We start from the raw sequence: 14630 nt of genomic DNA on the forward strand, positions 1-14630 counted from the left end.
TTCGTATTGTTTCATCATCATTCTGACTTGTTTTGTTATCATTAAAAAGGGGGAGATTGTAAGAACAAATTTATTTCTACAATGTATCTCTAAGATTTTGATGATAACAAAGGATGAAACAAAAATGGTACCCTAACAAAAAATTTCTAAGTGTGTAGGACTCTGATCAAAACAATCAGATAGACAATCATCAGATACAAAATCAAGCGCTAAGATACTCCTCAGAAGTAACATAACCAGAAGGTTCTGACTCTGATCCAACAGGCGCTAGCAAAACTAAAGAAGTCAGAAACTCTGAAAGAAAAGAATGAATCCAGACTCTGAAGACATACGCTCTGAAGAAGTCGAATAAAGAGAAACTCTGAAGACAATCAGATACAAGCATCATCTGAAGATGCAAATTGCTAAAAGAAGACTCTGACTAAGATCCGCTGATTCAAGAAAGCTTAACGTTGAAGAAATTTGCTTATAGAAAGAAACTATTTTTAGAAGGAAGTTATGACGCGCCCAATACTGCTTTGGAAAGAACAAGGAGAGTAATAACTCTAATCACTCTTCAATGACCAAGATTCTGTCATTAACTCACCCAACGGTCTTCTCATTCTCCTTAAAAAGGGATGGAACGCTTCATAAGATATACAACTGAGATACACAAGAATACAATTTCTCAATTACCTTCTTTCACTCTCTCACGAGTTGCTGCTCTTACGTGAAACATTCTTGTTATTATATTCTGTAATATTTGCTTATTGTTAGAAGCAATGTGTATTACTAATCATATCATTACTGAGATATTTCCTCAAGTGACTCTGTGTAGTCTGAATACTTGAGAGGGTTGAGGGATTAATTCTCTTAGACGTTTGTTTGTGTAATCTTTCAAGATTAGTGGATTAAGTCCTTTTTGAAGGCGAAATCACCCTGGCCGGGTGAACTGGAGTAGCTTTGAATTTTAAGCGAACCAATATAAAATTATGTGTTGAACCTTTTTATTCTGCGTGTGTCTTAGTTCGTAAAAAGTTTTATTTTCCAAAACAATTCAAACCCCCCTTTCTTGTTTTTCTCTATCTTTAATATTTATGATAATCCCAAATAGGGACGACACTAGGGTCCTCGCCTAGTAAGGAATCACTTGGTCTCTACCTTTATGGAGTATAGGGTTTCTCCTTTAAGATAAATGGCGTGTATAATATTGTTATCTTCCCACTAGCCATACAAGAACGAGTCATATCACGACTCCCTTGAAAATAGGTGGTTGGTAGTCTCCCTTAGTCAAGGGGGGCGAGTACCACTTCTTAGGGTTTAATAAATCTTAGACCAAAGAGCATCTATAAATACTTGACTCTCCGAAGGCATATGACATATCACATTTTACCCAAACCTAACGCTTATACACATAGTCACTCACCTCACATGAGTTGGCCCTCTTGTACCACCATAAATAACATAAACACTATTATACAGGACCTCTCGCCGCCGCAGACAAGTTCTTACCTTTATACATTTATTTAGATCTCTGAATATTCCTACTTTTGTAGGGATACGAGACACACCTATATTTTTTTATCAATACAATAATATATTGACATGTCTAATAATATCGTGAGGAGTATAAATCATTGCAAGTATTTATTAGATTGTGTTCAACATTTCAATTAATAAAATATGATGATAGTAAGAATATAGCGTTTACAAATATTAATGGTTATTATTTGATTTTTAAAATGAAATATCACTTTAATTGATGTGGTTGTCCTAAGACTTGTTAATTATTATTAATGATGTATCAGGTATTTTACTTACTAAATGTTGTTACTTTTTTTGTTGTTGTCGTCTTTGAGATTGAAAGGAGAATATTAACTTTATTCTTAGATATGGACTTTGGATAAAAATTCTCACAATTCAATATTCTAAAGTGAGTATCATTTATATAAAGTTGATATACTTTAAAATGAGGATGGAATATATTGTCGTCACTGCCTTATATTTCTGTTTAAAGGACAACTAGATTGAATAATTGTTTGTATTAAGTTTTATTTTTATTAATGTTTGAACAAATCATAATATTTTATTATTATTCATATTTGATTTGTATTTTATATTCAAATATTATTATAGTCAATTTAATTGTGATTTGTGATGATCTATAATTGTTGAAATGTTTAAAAATAATAATTTTATCTCGAAAATTAAATAATATTTTGAGACATAATCTTTAAATTCTATTGAGAATATTGACTTTGAGAAAGAAATTTTGTTAAAGAACAAAAATATATAAGAAAAAATTAGTTATAGAACGAGTTATATATGTTTAATTTTTCATAATAATATTAATGTTTTTTTCTCACAATCAACTCATGAGAATATTATTTATTTTCTCAATCAAATAAAGAGATTGATTAATGAATATCAAATTCAACGTCCTCAAAAACTAAAAAATTAGGAGTGTGTTTGTTTTAAGAATTGAAAATGTATTTTGAAAATGTGATATTGGAAACCAAACAATCTTATGTCATGTTTTGAATGTGAGGATTTAACATTTTTATGTTCAACTAACTACAATTTTTTATAAATATTTATATTTATTTATTTTGTATATATATTTTTTTAAATTAAAAAAAAATTATAAGAATTTCTGAAATATATAATTTTTGACCGAACAAAATATTATTTATAAAAACAATAATCTTAAAAATAAAATTTTAAGGAAATATATTTTTTAACTTAGAAACAAACATACCCTAGACTATTATGTGTCCGAAAGAATTGACAGTAAAAAAATTATTTGTTTTTTAATATTATATTTAAAAAGTCACGATGCTTTTTATTTATTATAAAATTTAGATCCATTTAAAATGAAGGTTAAAATAAACTGTTTTTAATAAAAATATTAATGAAATAGTTTGGTGTAGTAATAAGAATCTTTTGTGTCAATGGACATAAAATAAAATAGATAATTTGCAAATCGAGTCAAATCACACTATCATCATAGACAAAATAGATGGTTTGTAAATTAATTCATATTATACTTATTACACTATCATCAAATTATCTTTAAATAATTTTTACAATTAATTTGAAATCAGTATCAATAACTATACGTCTATATCAATATTATAAAAACAAAAAGACTACAAGTCTATATATCATGCAATCACTATGTGGAATTCAAAATCCTTAATCTAGGAGCAATGGAAGTACCATTAACCTTTTCAGTAAATCGAAAGAAAAAGTAAACGTGAAATATTATATAAAATAAATAAAGGCAAACATGAAACTATTTTACTTGGTAAGAGCTTGCGGTAATAAAAAAAACAAATAAAAATAGCCTAAAACTCATTGCTTGAAATATGGTCGATTACAAGAGGGAAAGGAAACGGCAAAAGGAATGTGTCCTTTAGACACATGAAGCATTTTTTTTGGTTACAGGTAGAAAAAGGAAAAAATATATATTTAGAAAATAAAATTCCATAGTTAAGAGAGTGGTGATTTTTGCGGTACTGAAAAATCAATACACCGCATCATTATCAATTCTATATTTTATTAGATAGTCCGTACAAATATTCTTCTCCATAAGAGTGAAATATTTGAATTCGTCATTCCTTAGCGAGAAACTCTTTAATATTGTGGAGAATCGTGACATAGTGATGTCAAGCATTAACCGACTTTGAGATAAGTCTATTAGCATAGTCGAAGTCAAAATAATACATCAAGTCTTTGAATGTCAAGTTCAAAGGTCATACGCAAACCATGATATAGCGTCATCAGCTTAGCGTGAAGGATGTTGAAATAACCAATATTACCTGCAAAATTGTGAACTCAAACACCATCATCATTTCGAATCAATCCACAAAAACCCGAGACTTCAGGATTACCAATGCTATTATCATCAACATTCAAAATCATATTACTACCTTTTGTGCATTCCATGTGACCGTTCTCGTAGGATGAGACAAATTATGCTCGAGAAAAAATTTAGCTAATAGGTTGGCATAATTCACGGTGACGAGTTTCAAAGTATAAGAAGATACAACTCCATTAGCAAGACACGATTTATTCCTAGCGCGTCACAACCACCAGCATGCGGCCAAAAAGATAGAGTCACCATTAATGTCTTGTCTAATCCAATCATATAAACTATCCCCTTGGAAGAATAATGGGCTCGAGAAGTCAATAGATTTTGAAAAATGAGTAACAAATTCACAATCTTCCAGGCAGTGTAGAGTCATCTCAACATCCTGATTGTATTTAGGACATAGATTCGTCTAGAGCATACCATAATGACACAACATCGATCTCGTACGAAGGAACTTATGTAAAGTCGTCCAAAGAAAGAATTTCACCTTCTCAGAAGCAGGAATATGCCACGCACACTTCCAAGAGTTATTTTCTGTTGTATTTTGAACAAATTCAAGTCTATTGAGCCAGATAGAATTCAAACAAATAGGGAGCGCTTTCAACGGTCACAAACACCCGGAGAAATATTAGTATATAATGGATTGAAGTTCCAATTCTCATCCAAATAAACATAATTCACTCGCATTTCAAGATCGTGCATATCCACATAGAGAACCTGCTCCACTAATTTCCCTACCCCTAGACCAATTGGTAATCCAAAAAGAGGAGTTCTCACCCCCTAATCTAAATTTAAATCCCTTTTTAAGAGCTGAAAGAGTTTTCATAATTGCATTCCAAGTAACTAATCCAAGGTTTATTTTTCATATTAGGGAATGTTTCTTCACTAAAGTACTTATGCTTCAAAACATGGATCCATAGGGAATCACAATCCCGATGGAAACCTCAAAGTTTACCTAACATAAAAGTATTGTTATCTTGATTTTCGGATCCCAAGACCACCCAACTTTGTGAGCTTGGTGATTTTATTCTAACCAACGGGAAGCATACCAGAGTTTGAATTACCTTTCCACACACAAATTTCTAGCCATCGTATGAATAAAATCACAAGTTAGTTGAGGTAGTCAAACCACTTGCATATAATAATTTGGGATAGAGGTCAGAACAAACCTAACCAGAGTCAAGCGATCATTCTTGTTTAATAATTTATGTTGCCAAGATTCTACCCTCTGACTGATTTTCTCCTCTAAAAACTCAAAGTCCTTGCGTTGAAGACGACCATGCATCATAGGAAAACCCAAGTATTTCTCTAGAGTGAGAGTTCGCTTGATACATGTGCTGAAAACAATTGAATCCATTTTACTCCTCTTGGTGGTAGTTGAGAAGAACACCTTTGATTTAGCAACATTCACTTTAAGGCTGGAAAACATGGAAAAATGATTCAATATATCATAAATGATCCCTGGATGGGAGTTAGAAACCTTCACGAAAAGAAGAACATCATCTGTAAAAAAATAAATGCGATAGAGGAGGTCTATTGCGAGATAACCTGACAGGTTTTCAATGGCCCTCATTGACTTCCCTAATTGTATGTCTGCGACAAGAATTCCATACAGATAATGAAGAGATAAGGTAAAATGGGGTCACCTTGTCGTAATCCTCTAGTCAAAACATTATTTAGTAGTCGTCTCCCATTCCGAAGAATAATCATATTGAAACTAGTTACACAATGCATGATCAACTTTATAGTTATCGGAGAAAACCTGTTTTGCTTCAAACAAAATTCCAAGAAATTCCAATTAACATGATCATAGGCCTTTTCAAGATCTATTTTGAACACTGTGTTAGTTTTTTTTCTCTTTAGATTTACACATATAATGAATTATTTCTTGGAGGATAACGACGGATCGTTCCTTACCAGGCAAAAAACTACTCTAGAAGGGTCCAACTATCCTATTTAGATAAGAACACAACCTTTTAACCATAATCTTCGTAATAAGCTTGTAAATATTTTTTCACAAACTAATGGACTTGACTTCCTTAAAATTTTGGGGACAGTCTACCTTAGGAATTGATGCGACACGAGTCTTAGAAAGAGAGGAGTGAAAGCTACTTCTCACAAAAGCATTTGATATAAGTTGGACAATGTCACCTCCAACCATATACGAAAATTGTTTTAAAGAAATACCCTAGAACTCATCAGGGTCAGACGCGTTGAAAGGGTGCATTCAATTCAACACATAAGTAACTTCTCCCCTCGTCACCTGTTGAGTCAAAGAGTGTTGGGCTTCTTCAGTAAGGATCAGAGTCATAGTTTAGTCACATATACTAGCAGGATTATATGAGATGTAGGGCAGAAAATACCTTTAAATAAAGTTAATGCTTCTTCCCTGCGAATAATGTCATCATTGCACAAAACACCATTGGAAGTATGAAGGTCGTGGACTTTATTTCTCTTCCACTTGATTATCGTCTTGGTATGAAAACATTTGGTGTTACATTCTCCCAATTTAATCCAATCATCTCTAGCATTTTGATACCAATGAATATCATATTTCACGAGGATCTCATTATATTGCTATTGAAGCTCTTGTTGGAGATAAATTAGTCTTGTCGAATCTATTATGTCCAAAGAGCGTTGGATACCTCTGAGTCTCTTCTCAATGTTATGTTTTCGTTTGCTGATATTGCCAAAAATTTCCTTATTAAAAAGGATAGAATTATGGTGCACATTTTAGAAACAAGTTAAAATGCCATCTGAGGATTTCCCCCAAGTTGTCTGGACTATATTAGAGTATTTCAGATGAGTGATCCAAGCTGCCTTAAACCTAAAAGGATGTGGCACATGGTCTTGGAGGGGAAGGTCACACCTAAGGAGAGTGGGGTTGCGATCAGAATGAAATTTACACAACACCTCAACATATGCATCAGGGAAGGTGATGCACCAAGAAAATTCAATCAGAGCCCTATCCAGCTTGCGATAGACCATTCGATTACCAGTACAAGGCCTATTCCATGTGAACTTCCCACCAATCATATCTACTTCAACTAAATTACATTTATCTATAACATTCAACAAAGTAGCTGCCCTAAAATGATTAAAATTACCTCCGTTTTGTTCACTCAGATGAATGATGTCATTAAAGTCTCCAATCAACATCCAAGGACCATCAACAGTGTTCTCGGTCAATGAGGTGGAGTCACATGTCAAGGCGAGAAGTGTACACATAACTAGCATAAATTCTAGTTATATACCAAGAGGAAGTTCCCAATGATATCTTGATAGTAATTGTATTCATAAAGATATCATGCATGGCAGTTACAATATTACTACCATTATGCTTTAATATCCAAATGCTCCCAAATTGACCTCGTGCATCCAAGCAGTGAACACTCTCATATCTAGATCTATTCTAGAAGGATTCAGTCTTATGAAAACCAATGTGTGTTCCATAATGATTAAAAACGTTGGAGAGTGTTTTCTAATCACATCCATCATGTGTCTTTTACCTTTATTATTAGAGGCTCTCGAAATGTTTCAGGAGAGCACAATGACTTTTTTGAAACCTAACATAACTAGTCTAGTTAATGGAAGTGACAAAGCAAGTTCCAGACATGTGACAATAAGAGTTTCACGGACAACTTCCTCTTCTTGAATAACACCCACATCCATAGCGCATTGGTTATTTCCATTTGTCTGACTTGCTGTCGATTCAAAAGGCAAAATATTGTATCGTGTGATGGTCTCCAAACCCAAATTTACTATGGGAACGATGAATGTATATTTAGCTGTGCTAGGCACACCCTTTTGTATTGGGCAAGAGTTAAAAGTTGGCCCAGTTTTGTGCGAAGGTCCATTAATATCAAGATGTGGTTCCAAAATGGCAGACTTGGCCTTGGAGCATGGGTCAACTCTTCGTGTCGTCTGGCGTGTGTCTGTGGTGGGTCCGCTCTTATCAAAATGTTGTTTCATGGAAAGTTTATCAAGTTTATTAGGTCCATCAACTTTATTTCCAGGGCTTATTCCTTTTAAGGAAACATCAATCCCCTTGGTTTTAGAACTCTCTAGATCTCTAGGCGCACTATTGGATAAATATTCCCCTTGACCATAACTGAATCTTTTGTTGCGTTTTTTCCTATGCACCACCACCCAATCACCATGAAATGCTCATGGACAACATTATTTTCTGGTGGGCCTTTTGGTTGTGCCACCATATAAACAGTTGGTTGGTTGTGTTAGGTTAAGGGTGTATTCTTGCAATCGTGAGTGTGGTGTCCATAACAACCACAACTAGAGCAACTAATGTGAATACCTTCATACCAACAACCATTAACATTGACCTTTCAGACAAGCGACAATGTCATATCAATCTCCATGCAAATTCTCGCAAACCTTCCCCTTTCTACATTCAGGTTGTTAGAATCTACCTTAACAGAAGTACCCATAACAAATGTCAAACCAAGAAGGACATTTTCATCATAACACAATAAGTTAATCCATCGAAATCAAATTCAAACTAGATTCTTCTCCACCTTTGCAAAAGGAGATGCAAAATCTACAATCCATCGAGCCACTGCCAAATAATGGTCAAACAACATCCACGGTACTTCTGGCGCAATTTTCTCCCTATTTGCAAGCACTTCACACTTGACCATAAAGAAACCATTGTCAACGTCCATGATCTCAAAACCTCCGATAAGTTTTCACATCTTCTCCAACCTATCATTCATCAAATGATAGCTCACATTTTTTCCAAGAAGTTTTATAACTAGCACCTCCTTCCAAGGATTGCATAGTTCCTGAAAAAGCTTCTTGTCTATCATGGCATTTGACAACAATCAATTTTCTCCTTCAAGAGAGATATTCATAAATTATTTTTCAATCATGTTCATTCTCTCCTTCACATTAGTGACTCTCTGCCCTTTAGTGAGAATATCCTAGAATGACAGCCTAAAAGACTTAGATACACATCCATTCGATAGGATGACTGACATCGACGAAATGGAAGTGGTGAAAACAAATGGTTATATGCAAAAACTTCTTATTATTCAGAATTTGTTGCTATTACATAAAGTATATTTATTCGTAACATTCTTCTTTTTCTTTTTAATAGTTTAATAAGTACAATTTTATTCATTAAAACAATTAAGTGGAATGTTATGTATTGAAAATAAATTGAGTTGACTTAACCGTGATATTTTCTTTTTTATTCAACAAAATAGACATACTATGAATTGAATTATTAATAATTGGTTATTATTTTTTTTATTATGCTCCATACATTCTCATAATAAATGTATTATTTGAGTTTTATGCATTTTCTAAGAAGATAATTAGATATGTTAATTTTAATGATAAAATTAATATCATTTATTAAAATATTATTATTTATTATAGTTAGTGTAGTTGTTGAAAATAATAAAAGTTAATAAATAAGGATATAATAGTAAGAAAAAATAATAAATTTTGTATTAATATTTTAAAAATAAAAAATACATAAACAAAATACTTTTTATTTTATGAAACGTTTTTATAAGACACAACGAGTAATATATTAAGAATTCTCTTTTTCTTTTGGTACAAGTAATGTTAGCTTACCAAATCTCTTTCTCTTTATTTTTTAAAGGATAAAGATCAGAATTCCTTTTCTCTTTTGTACAAGTAATATTAGCAATTCTATTGTTATAAAAAAAAACGACCAATTCTATTTGTGAAGAATTTATTGAAATGATTTTATTATAATTTTAATACTAACCATTTTTATAAAATATTGATATCTCAAAATTGATTTAATTTTATTTTAAGTATTAATTTATTCTTTTAAAATCATAACATAGTCAAAAAGAGAGGAGTGTGATTCAAAAATTATCATATTTGATTTACGGAAATTATTACCTAAATTATATTATAATTCTTTGTTAAATTAGTTTTTTTTTTCTATATATCTCGTCATATGGAAAAATATGATTTGTATATATTTTTTTAAAAGAAAACAAAGTGAAATATCAATATATATATACTTAAAATTATAGTAATAGTGAAAATTATGATTTTTAAATTTTATTTTTAAGAATATACTCGCTAGCTCACAACACCACCGAATCAGAACCCTTTTTACTGAACGACAAAACACGTGGGGTCCACTAAAAACCTTCCTTAAATTTTTCAATACAAAACCAACCAATCACCATTGGCCATTCGTGCGAAACACTGTTCCTTCCCTAGCTTAAATGTAGGGTATCATTCCCTCTTTATTATAGAATTACAATTATTATTTTTCCTTAAAAAATCTGAATTTCAATTAAATAGTCATAAAACAATATTTTTTCGGTCTTTCAAATTTATATATTTAGTACATATATTAAACTAAATTAATTAATTTCCTATTGACTTTGATTTTTTTTATACAACTTTTCGCACATTCTGATACATTGACGTTAAAATCTGTTTGTCTGACGCTAACATCGTCAAAGGTTTTGATATAATACGAGACACGCACCACTCTCACTTTCTCACTCTTTGATCATAAAATTTCCTTTTCTTCTCTTTTTCTCTCCGTTTTCCTTCCACCCAAATTCTTCTCAAATCATGAAGTCTCCAAAGCTGAAAAATACTCTTCTGCTTTATTTCACCGCGTGTTTAATCGCCATTGTTTCCGGCGCCGATCTAGCTTCCGATAGAGAAACTCTACTGATTTTAAGAAACGCACTTGGAGGACGAACCCGTTCATGGAACGCGTCGGAGATAAACCCGTGTTTATGGGCTGGCGTTTCCTGCGGAAACGAGAGAATCACGTCGTTGAGATTACCGGCGATGGGTCTCTCCGGTGACCTTCCTGTAGGGTTAGGAAACCTCACCGAATTGAAGACACTTTCTCTTCGGTTCAACTTGTTAACTGGACCCATTCCTTCGGATTTTTCAAAACTCGTCTCTCTCCGGAGCCTTTACCTTCAGAATAATCTTCTCTCCGGCGAGGTTCCTGAATTTGTGTTTGGGTTGCAGAATTTGATACGGTTGAGTTTAGCTCATAACAAATTCAGCGGTGAAATTTCTTCTGGTTTCAACAACCTCACTCGTTTGGATACACTGTCTTTGGAACAAAACCGGTTCACCGGTTCTGTCCCCGACCTTAATGTTCCTCCTTTGCATGTATTCAACGTGTCGTATAATAATTTAACCGGGCCGATTCCATCGAGGTTTTCGCGGTTAGCTATAAGCGCTTTTTCGGGAAATTCGCTTTGTGGGAATCCCCTTCAAGTACCTTGTCCAGGAAACAATGACAGCAACAGCAAAAATGGATTATCTGGTGGAGCTATTGCTGGTATTGTAATAGGTTGTGTTTTTGGTTTTTTGTTGATTCTGGTTCTTTTGGTGTTCTTGTGTAGAAAAAGAACAAAAAATGATTCTGATAATGTACAACATGCCAAGAGTGTTGGTGTTGATGTTGATAATGGTGGTGGTGGTTTGAGTAATTCAGGCTCTGGTTTGGCTTCGGGTTCAGGTTCCGCTTCGGTTTCAGCTTCGGGTGTGTCATTACAAAAGAGTTTGGTGTTTGTCGGGAATGTGACTAGAAAGTTTAGTTTAGATGATTTGTTAAGAGCTTCTGCTGAAGTTTTGGGAAAAGGGACATTTGGAACAGCTTATAAGGCAGCATTGGAGATGGGAGTGACTGTGGCTGTGAAAAGGTTGAAGGATGTTACTGCAAGTGAAAGGGAATTCAAGGAGAAAATGGAGGAGGTAGGAAAATTGGTTCATGATAAACTGGTCCCACTTAGGGGTTATTATTATAGTAGAGATGAAAAGCTTGTTGTGTATGATTACATGCCAATGGGAAGCTTATCTGCACTCTTGCATGGTATGTCTTTGTCTTTTGCTTTTGCTTTTTGGCATTTTTTTGTTGGACATTGTTAGTGTTTTTGTGTTTGATGTGTTTTGTGATGCTAATATGCTACCTTCTCTTTTGTTTATTAGTATAATGATTGAGGCTGTTCTTGTGTCCAGTTCATGTTGGCTTTTTGCACAATCACTGCTTGTTTTTCTGTCCCCTCGATGCTTTTGTAGACAGATTAGGCCCCCCTGGCCGTGTTAGTGTGTTTGGATTCATTTCTTCATATAAGACTTGCATTGAGTGATAGGTCCTCAGTAGTACTGACACCTCTGAAAAAGATGTGTCTGTATCCATGTAAGTGTCGGATACCGACACCTATGATTACGGTGTCGTATCCGGTATCTGTGTCTGTGTTTCATAGAATAAGACGGACATTATTTATGCGTATAAGAGATGGAATCTTGCATCAAGAGTTTAGATTTCTGATAACTAAAGCATTGTATGAGAAACCTGAAGTTTATTATGTGCTTCTTAGGCTTGGCAGATCCCAAAAATCTTATATTTATGTCAATGAACATTTCCAATTTGTTTGTACTTATTGTTTCAACATTCAAACTTCTTATGAAGTAATGTTGACTGCACAAGACTCTAAAATTTTGATTTTGACTACATAGTCAAGCAATCTAGACTATAGTATTCTGAATCCCGCTACAAAAATCAAACCTGAGCCGTCAGATCTTGATTTTATAGCCCAAATTATGGGACTGCGGCAACAAACGCGTGATCCAAGGGATACAAATCCGGTTTGAATTTATTGATTGCAAAATGCTGGGGGTAAATAGTTTATGTTCTTTTGCAAGTTTTGTGTGAATGAAACTTCAACTGATTTATGGATCTTGAGTTGGATGCTAGACATTTTTAGGCACATTTTTTTTGACATTTGTTACTTACTTATACTTGTTGCTATTTTCATGTTATAGCAAATAATGGAACTGGAAGGACTCCACTAAATTGGGAAACAAGGTCCACCATAGCCCTTGGTGCTGCCCAAGGGATTGCATACCTACACTCACAAAGTCCAACATCTTCTCATGGAAACATCAAGTCATCAAACATCCTTCTCACCAAATCCTACGAGTCTCGTGTCTCCGACTTCGGCCTCGCGTATCTCGCTCTTCCAACCGCCACACCCAACCGAGTTTCTGGTTACCGTGCACCAGAGGTCACCGATACCCGCAAAGTATCCCAAAAAGCGGACGTCTACAGCTTCGGCATTATGCTTCTGGAGCTTCTCACAGGAAAAGCTCCTACTCATTCTACGCTGAATGATGAAGGAGTAGACCTACCGAGATGGGTCCAATCGATCGTCCAAGACGAATGGAACAGTGATGTTTTCGACATGGAGCTTCTGAGATACCAAAATGTGGAGGACGAAATGGTGAAACTTCTGCAGCTTGCTCTTGAATGTACTGCTCAATATCCTGATAAGAGACCTTCCATGGATGTGGTGGTAAGATTGATTGAGGAAATTTGTCATCTTAGTTTAGTGAAAGAGCAAGAAGAGATTATTGAGGATTCATGATTTGTTTAAAGATAGAGAGAACCTCATGATTTCAAATATTCGCCTGTTTTTGGCATGATTATTTATATTGTTTCTGTTTTATTGATTGCTACATTTATACATTCATAATACTTTGGGAAATGTGAATAATTTGTTTGGAGCTTTTGTTGATCCTTCTATTTTTTAGGGGATCAATTTTAGTTTATTTATTATATACTATTTATAAACGTTGAAACAAAGGTTTTCTGCTCTTCTCAAAGTCCAACCTATCATAGTTTTGAGTGCATGTTTATATTATCTTCCAATCACATTTGCTTGTAAATTGAGTTTTGTCCATCATGTCTAGCACAATCATATGGGTTTATAATTGAATCATGATTTTAATTATAAAATAAATTGTAGTAGTTTACATCATATATAATGTTCATCAGATATATAAAAAAAATATAACATATTATAATGTCTCGAAGTTAGAGTTTTGAGATATCGTGAGTTCAAACTCACATATCTCTACAGTCAAATGTCTCTGTATAGTCACATATCTCTGCAGTCAAATATTCCTGTATAATCATATATCTCTGCAGTCAAATGTCCCTGTATAGTTAGTTATCAATTGAGTTGATTTAACGAAAAATAATCACATATTTACCTCAATTGATTTAACGAAAAATAATCACATATTTACCTATCAGATATTATCAAATCAAACATTCTTTATATAATGATTAATGAGGCATATTTTTAATGAAAAAAATGGTTGATGTTTTGTTTTAACATATAGCTAAAGTTCAAAAAACTCTCACCAAATAAAGGTAATGTTCAAAACTCAATAATTGAACTTGAGTCATTCATAACTACTACTAGACTACCTCATTTATCTAAACTTATTTAACATTTTAGATCACACTGAAAATAGTTTCTGAAGAAGATTGGTTTCATCTACCAAAAGATGAATTGAAAATGAAGTATTTGTTGAATAATAAGGTTGAACTTTGAAGCACGTTATGTGACAAATTCAAAGGAGAGACTAGAAGGTCATGATTGTCACCAGATAGTCCTAGAACCAAATGTCTAAATCCATAGAGGCATGCATGTGGTCCACTACCAAATTATTGAGCTTAAGCTTGAAAAATGATAAACCACATAATTTAATTAACATACACTCATCAATGGAAAGTGCAAGTTCATTAGCTTAAACTCTTATGAAAGGGATATGTAACAGTTCAACACAGACATTAATTAGACATTAATTCATCTCAGCATCTCAATGACTTGTTTAAGCTTATCTATTTTCATATACTCCCGGTATATATTATAGAAACAAATTATGGCATGGTTTTATTTTATCTTTTTGTCATAAATGCAACTAGTAACAAAATAATAATAAT

General features: G+C 33.4%; 1 protein-coding gene across 1 annotated transcript; it reads left to right on the forward strand.

Moving 5' to 3' along the window:
• The first annotated feature begins 10284 nt into the window (after nucleotides 1–10284).
• On the forward strand, nucleotides 10285–13494 carry LOC127118378 (probable inactive receptor kinase At1g48480). Its single transcript, XM_051048566.1, has 2 exons — nucleotides 10285–11708; nucleotides 12662–13494. Exons 1-2 carry the CDS (start codon nucleotides 10442–10444, stop codon nucleotides 13261–13263), a joined length of 1869 nt encoding a protein of 622 aa, XP_050904523.1. The 5' UTR covers nucleotides 10285–10441; the 3' UTR covers nucleotides 13264–13494.
• Nucleotides 13495–14630: the final 1136 nt, after the last annotated feature.

The sequence above is a fragment of the Lathyrus oleraceus genome, chromosome 2 (genome assembly GCF_024323335.1).
Source record: "Lathyrus oleraceus cultivar Zhongwan6 chromosome 2, CAAS_Psat_ZW6_1.0, whole genome shotgun sequence".
NCBI lineage: Eukaryota > Viridiplantae > Streptophyta > Magnoliopsida > Fabales > Fabaceae > Lathyrus > Lathyrus oleraceus.